Raw genomic sequence first — 11,046 nt, 5'->3', positions numbered from 1 at the left:
TGTTGGCTTATTTTTGGACCGGAAAACGAAAGTAAAAGGAACAGACTGCTATAAATTCTAAGTAAAGCAATAGTGAAATACTTCAAAATTAATCATTCCACATTTTGCCAGATTGTCAGAAACTGGTCAAATGCAGATGTTAAATAAATGAATAAATGAAATAAAAAAAATTTAAAAACAAAAAAATAAAAAAATGCAGATGTTACTAGGTGAGGTTGTAGGCAAAATTAATAGCCTATAATCATCATAGGAGAAAAACAAATTTATGGTCTACAACTAAAACCACATACCTAAATATATGTAGCGCCCTCTGCTGTTTGACTTCTGATGTAACTTAATACTGACAAAACCAAAATTTGATTGGTATTCTACATACGCTATAATTCATATGAAGATATTATATGTGGGGAAAGGTGATTTATATAATTAGTTGTAGCTATACAGAACATTCACATAATAGTCTATTTAAAAAAAAAGTTAATTAAAAATATATATGGTTTTAAATTATGTTTCCAGCAGTGATGTTGTGTGATCATTGAATGTCTGTATTTGTTTTTCTTTTCATTCTTTCACCACTGTACAGTGAATGATTGAAAGATAGATTGAGTAGATATATGCCTGTTCTTTATTTCAAAGAGACAAGTCTGTCTGACAAAACTGCATAATAATTATGTAACAATGAAGTTTTGTTCAGTTCTGAAGAAGACACTGTATCACAGCTGTCAATATTTGAAAAGTTTTAATCAGTTTTCCATAATACATAGATTCGAGAAACGAAAGAAGAAACAACACAAGCTAATGAGAACCTCTGGTGGTGAAATATGGGAGCGGATGTGACAAATACAGCACTGATTATCTGAAAAAAAGAAAAAGAAAACACGACTTCAGACTCATTGAACAAGCAAATCTGTATGATATATTGTATTTTAAAAATATATATTTGCTTATAGGTAAGCCAGAGGAACTGTGCATATTTATTTTATAATAACATGTCATTACTATAAAATACTAAATCGACTATTCTATTTAAAATAGTTTTGACAATTTAGTTGAGTAATTGAATAACCAAATAAGAATCCAATAAAAGAGATTAATTTGAAAGGTAACTTTATTCTATGACTAATATACATATATAATTGACCATATTTTAATTGAAGATAATGAAGATAATAGCAACACTATGAATTTAAATTGAATTAGATGAATTAACTCAATTAGCCTACAGGCTTTAATGAATAGCGAAGATGACTGAAATATACATCTAACTCCAATTAATTTCAGTAAGTATTAAATTAAATTAAAACTAATGATATGTTTAATAACATGCCACTTGCTCTAAGGGTCCAATTTGATCTTTTCTTTTTAAAACAATATTTTTTTTACTCCAAAAATCTAAAAACATTATTGTGTCCACAAATCTCTCATTTTATGTAACAAAAAACATAAAAACTTTTGATATTCATATAATACAATCACACAGAGTCACAGAGCTCCAGAGACACAACATTAGATAACTTCAAAACTGTTTTAACTGACTAAATCTCATAAATATTGATATTTAGAAGAAATGGCAAAATTAAGAAGAGCATAGCCATTTACTAAATGTGTTGAAATGAAATTTCGAGCCATCTATGGTCAAGAGAAAAAAATTATCCGGAGGGGTCATCGATCTTACCCCCTTACAACAAGTAATCTGTAAGTTGTAACAACAAGTACGTTTTTTCATGATTTTTACAGCACTGCATGTTAAAGGAATAGTTCACTTAAAAATGAAAATTCTGACATCATTTACTCACCCTAAAGTTGTTGGAAGATATTTGGAGATACAAAGGAAGATATTTGGAAGAATGTAACCAGGCAGATGATGGACTCCATTGACTTCCATGGTATGGGTCAAAAATATGGAAGTTAATGGGGTCCATCAACTGTTTGGTTACCGACATTCTTCAAAAATATCTTCCTTTGTGTTCAGCAGAGGAAAGAAATTCATTCAGGTTTGGAACAACTTGAGGGTGAGTAAATGATGACAGAATTTTCATTTTTAAGTGAACTCCTTTAACTTCAACATATGCATTCCAGATTCTGTGGGTTTCACTTGCTTTCTGTGTCGCCGGTTCTGTGCAACATTCACGTCAGGCTTGTGCCATGGTCATCGTAACATTTCCACTTTCAACAGCTGTGGAAAAAGAAGGACATGATGACTGAATGTCCAAAACTGATTTCCAATTAAAAAGGTATATGTGTGGAATCTGGATTGCTACAGAATACTTGTTTGGGTAACAACCTGGTCTAAAGAGAGTCATTAAGGTAATATAATTGTATTACCTTCCTCTGATGCTTTAACTGGTTTAGCTTCCTCCACAGAATCCAGCATCATTTCCTCAGCAAGTTCTTCTGCAGCCTCTGTTGTGGCCTGTAGTGCTTCCTCCAGGTCTGTTGGTGGCGCTGTGAGGTCTGAATGTTCTGTTTCTGTGGCAGCTGGCTCATGCTCATGACATAATGCTTTATCTTCCTCTATTTGTTGACCAACTGCCTTGACCGTCTCTGACGTCACCTCTGCAGGTCCAGAGATGGTATCATCTTCTGACAACATCACCTCAGGACTCAATGACTCTTCCCATTCCAAAATACTCTCCATCTCTGTAACAGAGGCCTCCTCTGATGAAGCAGGGCTTTCAGCATTCATCTCAGCCTCAAGAGGGCTGTCTGCCTCAGACTTGACATGTTCATCTCCCACTTCAATAGTTTCTTCTACTGCTTGAAGCGCTGAAGGCAGTTCCTCCAGTTCTCCTCCTTCTGTTTTCAGATCGGAACTATCGATCACGGGCTCCTCAACCTCAGCTTCCTCAGGCACTTCTGCTGAGACCTCAACAACCTCCAGCCCATTGAGGATCTCCACAGAATTGTTGTCCTCAGCCAACCTCAGTGTGGCCACCAGGTGCTGATCTCCAACTGAAGCAGCTGCAATCTCCCCTGTAGATCCAGCCAGGATTTTCACAGTGCTCAGTAGATCAGACATCTGGATAACTGCAACAAGATTAGTTTGTAACAGAAATATATAGGTAAATATGCAATAAGTAGGCATCAAGTTGAATCTATGGACTTTATTTTAGCATTTTCCATCTATTTTATTTTTCTCTGAATTTGAGGGAAATTCTGAAGAATCCTTTGGAATTCTTTTCATTTTCATTATTTGAAATAAAATAAACATTAACTGAATATATATATATGTACATATATAAAAAACTAAAACTTAAAACTAAAACCTAATAAAAACTAGACATATTATAACAAGTAATATAATATAATATATAATATATTTTCTTTTAATAAAAACACAGAACAAAATGACTAAACCTTTAACTAATATTAAAACAAAAAATATATACTAATTAAATCAAATTCAAGTATTTACAAAATCTGTATTATCAATTATTCTAAAATAGCACTGATTTACATTTATGCATTCAGCGGACACTTTTTTCAGAGCGACATACAAAAGAGGAACATGAGCAATTTGTCACAGAGCCACAAATATTTAAACATATTTCATGAGAGTGAAATGTATAAAAAATAATAATAATAAAAAAAAACGTTTTCAATGCTTTTTTCCCCCAATTCGTTGGTTGATTCAAGTTAAGTATTATCATTTTAAAGACTTCTGAAGGCTTATATGTTCTTAACTTAACTTAAAAAACTTGTAAAACCTTACAATAACAAGTTAATGAGAGTATTATACTATTAGATTATATAACAGTAAAATAACATGGAAAACGTTACAAAAGTGAGGTCAAAATCTTCCCACACAAGGTTTTGCTATGTCAAGCTCATTAGATCTTCCGTTTGACAGTTTCTCAGAATCTTGCATTTGGATGGAAACATGCATTTAACGATTTATTAAAAAATGTATATCTAATATGTCCTCATGTTCAAGTCCTTGAATTTTGTTTGCAATATATGTGGCTATACAATATTTCTACAATACATAGTTTGACCCAGAGCAGCAGGGGGCAGCTGGGTGCTTTTTGCTGAAGAGCACACACACTGTAGGACATGAAATGGAAAGATTGTGCAATCTTCAAAGCTGGATTTAAAGGTGGTAGGAAATCTCCTTAAAACGCCATAAGTGGCATAAATCTCTAAGATGATTAAATAATCAACACACATAAAAGAGATTTACCCAGATTAAATGTAAGAGATGCCTAAAGCGTCTTCGAAGATTATATTCAAGCCATTTTGAAAACATTTGTGTCAAGTATGCATACAGTAGACTTTAGGAGGAACAATTGGGATGCATTAGTGGGTTTAATCTGTATTTACAGGACTGTGAAAAAATTTAAAGCATGCAGATCTATCTAAACTATAAGCAAAGCATCCTGATTGAAAACACAATAGGAGCTATTCTACTAATGTACACAACATACAGAAATACAAAATATAATGTAAATACACTTACAGCATAGAAAAAAGTATTATGATTTGTTCATTATTTTTCTTTTAAATTACAGTTCATGATGTAAAGGGATAAAAAAAAAATGCATGCAATAATGGCACTGAATTCAGAGTCCAAAATTTATATTATTTTAAGCACTTTATTTAGGGAATACAAGTTTTAAAACTACAATCAACATAAATTCTGAGTTGGTCGGGCCTAAATTCCAAAAACAGCACTGAGAATAAGAGCAAATGTCTGTAGTGTCAAGTATTATGACGTGTAAGTGACACTGCAACAATATTTCCTTATGATATTTAACCCTCTGGTGCTCTTCAGTCATTATTGAGCGAAAATTGTTACGTTTGTTTTTTTAAGAATTGTTTACTGCGTCAGAAAGGTATGAAATGTGGTAACGTTTTGGCACTACTCACACTCTCTCACTCACACTCTCTCACTCACACTCTCTCACACTCTCACACTCTCTCACACTCTCTCACACTCTCTCACACTCTCTCACACTCTCTCACACTCTCTCACACTCTCTCACACTCTCTCACACTCTCTCACACTCTCTCACACTCTCTCACACTCTCTCACACACTCTCACACACTCTCACACACTCTCACACACTCTCACACACTCTCACACACTCTCTCACACTCTCTCACACTCTCTCACACTCTCTCACACTCTCTCACACTCTCTCACACTCTCTCACACTCTCTCACACACACACACACACACACACACACACACACACACACACACACACACACACACACACACACACACACACACACACACACACACACACACACACACACACACACACACACACACACACACACACACACACACACACACACACACACACACACACACACACACACACACACACACACACACACACACACACACACACACACACACACACACACACACACACACACACACACACACACACGTTTTGGAAAATATATATTGCATTTTTCATAACAATAAACGTAAACTTAAAGAAAATTTTTTTTTTACTTTTTCACTCAGCAATAATCTGCCAAGTGTCTTCTTGAAACCAAACTTACACACACACACACGTTTTGGAAAATATATATTGCATTTTTCATAACAATAAACGTAAACTTAAAGAAAATTTTTTTTTTACTTTTTCACTCAGCAATAATCTGCCAAGTGTCTTCTTGAAACCAAACTTAAGTCTGCGCTTCAAAGCATTCAAGATTTGTGACGGTTTAAATTGGAAACTTAAAGAAATTTTTTTTTTTACTTTTTCACTCAGCAATAATCTGCCAAGTGTCTTCTTGAAACCAAACTTAAGTCTGCGCTTCAAAGCATTCAAGATTTGTGACGGTTTAAATTGGAAATTTAATTTTCAGGTCTATTCTCAAAAAGTGAATACATGGATTATTTATAACTACTGCATAAACATAATTTAGTACCATAAAATCAGCTAAAAATACAAAATAGTAAGCACCAGAGGGTTAAGAGATATTCACAGAGATGATTAACTGTTTGGTAATAGGCACAGGGGTTTGCCTCCATCCCAAAAGCTGAGAGAAGTCAGAATTCACATGTGGAAAAACAATGATAAAACATAAAAGATCTCCCTTGAAGACAGAATTGCTTATAAGACCATGGTGGTTTGGAATGCATGTATAGAAAGACTTCAAAGTAGGTCAGACACGTTTAAAAATTGGCCACGCCCCACAGAAAGTCGGTAAAGGTATTCTGGGAAATGAAGTGTGTGTGTGTATATACACATGTAATATATATATAAATGAAGACTTCAGATGCAAAAGCCTCTAAGTGCCATTTGAAATGTTCTTCTAAAATGAGCATTTTTTTCAAGCACGTACTGTATGTTTAAATTCAGTAATTTCACTTTAATGACAATTAATGGGTCATTTTCATTGCCATTGAAAGTGAAATAACTGAACATAAACATACAAGCTTAATAAAAATGATCATTCTAGAAGAAAATGTATATATTTTACTCAATTCAAAACTAGCAACTGGACTGGAATCTGAATGAATCACAACTCTGGCAAGTGTCCATAAAATGTTTGCATGTTCTCGTCGTCAAAAAACAACAACAACAACAACAACAACAACCTTGTCGATATGAGTTATTTAAGACAAATGTCTCCCTGCACATGCATGAGTGAGGGTATGTCATGCATGGCAACAAGTATTATCGCAGGCACAGCCACTGGTTGTGAAGGAGGAGAGGTTAAAAAACACAGATGTGAGATATATATATATATATATATATACAATTTTCAAGTGTCAAAACACAGACTGGAATAATAAAAAGGCCACTTGCAATTTAAGTAAATTGTTTTTGTCCAGCCTCAACCTCTCCTCCTCACCGTAAATGTGGGATTAGAACCCTTTAGAGTTCACAAGTTGAAAAAGGACACTTCTTTATGCTCAGAGGACACAGTCAATCGGATAAAAGGAGCACAACAGAGGGAGTCTCTACAACTAAATGGAGCGTTCCAAGTGGGGTTGGGAAGATTCACATCGGGGTTTACATCTAGACTGCTCAGTATTCAGGCTGCTTCCTCAACAGAAGACGCCTCACCAGTTGCCTCGGCAATAGGAGTCGCAGTCTCAGCGGCAACATCCTCAACAACAGGTGCAGTTGGTTCCTCGGCCTCAGCTGCTACTGCCTGTGCAATGGCAGTTTCTGCCTCAACCTCCATTGCTGCATCCACATGTTCTGGGATCTCTTCAGCCTCCGCATCAACCACCTCTTCAACGAGTTCTGCTGCTGTGGCCTCAACAATAGTGGCGTTTTCAGCTACTGCGGTTTCCACAATCGCAGCTGCTTCTTCTACTGAGGCCAGGGTGGCCACTGCGGCCACTGCTCCTACTTGGAATACATCAAGCAGGACTTTAAGAAAAGGCAAAATGATCCAAAGAAAATCCCAAGATCAATTGTGATTAAGAAGATAAAAGCAGACTTAGCAAAAGTGTTCTTATACTAAATGAAGAGGGTTAGCATCAAAAGATTTTTCATTACAGTTTTTCTCGATTGTTTACACACATTTTCTGGTACTTGAGACACAATGACCACAACATGTAACTCATTCACCAACCACCTGAACCAATTCTGCTAAACTACAAGCACAATTCCTGCTTTACACTCAAACTGCAGTTCTAAAACACACTTTTTTCAAAACACTACACACAATTCTCTGCTTTTGGCACAATTTTCATGCAGAAAATCTCTTGTTTTCACAAGGAACACACTGCCATTCAAATATGCACACTGACTCATCACATGGGCAAACACCCGTCACACAGCTTTACAATTAGCAATCAGAGCTTTAGCATAAAAGGGCAATAGGTCAGCTCTTCAATGGTGCAATGGATGCCAACATTGGATTTTTTATTTTTTTACTGTAACTGTATACAGTAAATTCTTCTGTTGTTTTGTATGTAGACCACTGTATGTACAACTTTGTGTTGGTTTGGGATGTACACTGTGTACATTGTTTTTGTGGGGAAAATAAAATATATTTGTTACCATGTATTTGTGTGTTCTGAGTATAAAAACAATATTCTCAAATATTTTACATCACACTTATGTATGTACTGTCTGTAGTAAGTGTAACACTGAACAAAAAAAGGCCTAAGTCATTATGATAAATGGAGAAGAAGTGTTTTCCATTCATCATAGTGTTTTACACTGAGCACATCAGTGTTCAACTGGTTCTTATAAATGTCTATTCATTTGATGGTTTGTGTGTGTCATTTGAAAACAAAATACCATTTTGAGAAGAAATAACATTGTTTTGAATGTAAAGTTTCATTTTGCAGGAGAATTGAGGGGTTTTGCCCATTGTGTGTGTTTTTTTGGATTTGTGTGTAGAGTTCTGAGAATATGAGGCATGCTTTCAGAAAATGTGTGTAAACAATCGAGAAAAACTGTAATTCCATCTGTCATTAAAGGGATAGTTCACCCAAAAATTCTGTCATCATTTACTCACTCTCAAGTTGTTTCAAACCTGTATGAATTTCTTTCTTCTGATGAACACAAAAGAAGATATTTTGCAGAATGTCAGTAACCAAAGAGTTGATGGGCCCCATTGACTTCAATAGTATATATTATTTTATTGTTATTTTTTCATTTTTCATACTATGGAAGTCAATGGGTTCCATCAACTGTTTGGTCACAAATATTCTTCAAAATATATTCTTTTGTGTTCAGCAGAAAAAAGAAGAAGGAAAAAACAGGTTTGGGACAACTTGAAGAATTGTCTTTTTTTTTGGTGAAACATACCTTTAATAGAACAACATTAGATATTACAAGAACAGGACGATGCACAGCGGAAACCATTCATTAAGATTAGCAGCAGGCTCAACCGACTTTGAGTCTAAACTCTTAGAGTTAGCATTAGAAACTTTATTGGGAGATTAAAGTGAACCATACTTGCCAAATACCTCAGAATAGGTTTTGATTTGATTATAAAGAACCTGCATGGATGCTTGATTGGCTCAAGATAATGCAGACCCATCACCGAGCAAACATCAAACAAATAAATGCAAGATGAAGGATTGGTTCACCAAAAAATGTAAAATTTTGCAGTATTTATTTTCTTTCTTCCATGGACCAAAAAAAAAGGAAGAAAGTATGAAGACGGTGGTGGTCAGTCTTTTCTATACAATTGCAATGAATGGGAAATGGGTCTTTCAAGCTCCATGAAGGATACAGAAGTACCATAAAATAATGAAAAAGTAGTATACAACTAATGCGCTCTATTCTAGTTGTTTCTGAAGACATACAATGTGACAAAATACAAAAAAAATTATAATTAATGTATAATAAAGTAAAATGAGCTATATGATTATATTATATTATTCAAGTAAGAATATAAGATTATATACAATTAGATGGGCTTGGAATAACATTTTTGGTGAACTATTCCTTTAATAAACGGCTATTATAAGTCATGGAATCATTATATCATGGAATCAGATTTATGATATATGTTGAACATATTACCGTTCGAAAGTTTGGGGTCAACGGAAAAAGTATCTTAAGCTCACCAAGGCTGCAATTATTTAAACAAAAAAAACAAAACAGAATTGCATATTAAACATAGCATTATTGTGAAATATTATTACAATTTAAAATGATTGTTTTCTATTTTAATATATTTTAAAATGCAATTTATTCCTGTGATCACAAAGCTGAATATTTAGCATTTATTAGTCTTCAGTGTTACACAATCCTTCAAAAAATGTCCAGGATTCTTTGATGAATAGAAAGTTCAAAAGAACATAATTTATTTGAAATAGAAATTATTTTTTTAATCGCTATTTGTTACATCTTTAGTGTCACTTTTGATCAATGTATTGCATCTTTGCAAAAAAAAAAAAAAAAAATGTATTGACCCAAAAGTTTTGAACTGTAGTATAAGTTACTATGATAATATAAAAGCATTTTACTAAGCTCTAAGTTCACTTTACTATCTTTATGTGTCATCAATCATGCTTACTTTGAAGTGCCTTAACTTAAACTGTTTGCAAATGCCAAAACAAGTTTTGCAACTAATTTTGGAAAAGTGCTTGTGAGAAATGTGATGCATGTTGCTGCAGGCAAAAAAAGTAAAGTAAAAGAAAAGAAAAGTTGTTATTGACTACTGACTGAGTGCATTTAAAAAAAAAAAAACCCAGACATGCTGTTAAGACCGGCTAAATATACTCACCTTCCTCACCTAATGGGAGAACAAAAAGTAAGGGGTTAACAGCACGCAAGCAAGAGAAGTAAACAAGTGAAATCTGCTCTAAATGTAGCTAGCTTAGTTGGCTGCTGGGTAACTGCAGAAAGAGGATCACGCCTGAGGAACTGCAGAAACACACACATACCAGAACAGGCCTGACTCGCAGCACCCATCAACTGAAGCCAGGAATAAAGAACTCTGAATGGGAATCTAATCCCAACTGTCTGTGTAAATTATTCCGCTTTACTGATGATGAAAGATTAACTAACAGGCAAACTGAAAACAGGTGTACATCAGCAAAAACAAAACCACTACAGCAAAAAATAACTAGAAAATAATAATACTACAATAAAAATTTTTTTTTTTTTTAAATCTTACTTTTTGGTCTGGCCTCGAGTTGAGCGATTCTTTCATTATATCTTGCACTGTCCGAGTTTATTGTCTTATAAGCCTGTTGGAGGAAAAGGGGGTGAAAAAGCATAAATGGATGCTATTATTATTATTATTATTATTAACTCTTCCAAAGTTTTCTAAAACAGGATTAAAGAAGTAAAAATGCATACATAAACAAGAGCAGCAGTAAGTGAGCTTCCACCAATCAACATGTAAGCCATGTTTGTCCCGGACGCCGGTAGCCCGAAGGACATCTGTCGTATAGGGAATACAGCTATTGAAAGATAAAGAGAGAAACGCATCACATAAAAACGTATGAAGCATTTTTGAGGTCTGTTTTCCCCTCACCATCCATCAGTAAAAATTTTAAATATGAAAATACATTTCAATGTTTTATTATTACCCCTAGAAAGCCTACTGTATTATATTTCTACGGCCTCTAAATTATCAACATGATCAAAACTTTGCAG

General features: G+C 34.4%; 1 protein-coding gene across 1 annotated transcript; it reads right to left on the bottom strand.

The window, feature by feature from the left end:
* Nucleotides 1-481: 481 nt before the first annotated feature.
* Nucleotides 482-10,850, bottom strand: LOC309491488 (uncharacterized protein; the record flags this gene model as incomplete). Its single annotated transcript, XM_082190539.1, has 5 exons — nt 482-856; nt 2,100-2,176; nt 2,326-3,027; nt 10,562-10,634; nt 10,747-10,850. Coding segments are annotated over 4 exons (923 nt in total), but the record flags the coding sequence as incomplete, so codon positions are not given.
* Between the last annotated feature and the right edge of the window lie 196 nt (nt 10,851-11,046).

The sequence above is a fragment of the Leuciscus leuciscus genome, assembly GCF_965113295.1.
Source record: "Leuciscus leuciscus genome assembly, contig: HAP1_SCAFFOLD_287, whole genome shotgun sequence".
NCBI classification, from domain to species: domain Eukaryota; kingdom Metazoa; phylum Chordata; class Actinopteri; order Cypriniformes; family Leuciscidae; genus Leuciscus; species Leuciscus leuciscus.
The sequence above is the reverse complement of the archived record's forward strand: the minus strand, read 5'-3'. Positions and strand labels throughout refer to the sequence as shown.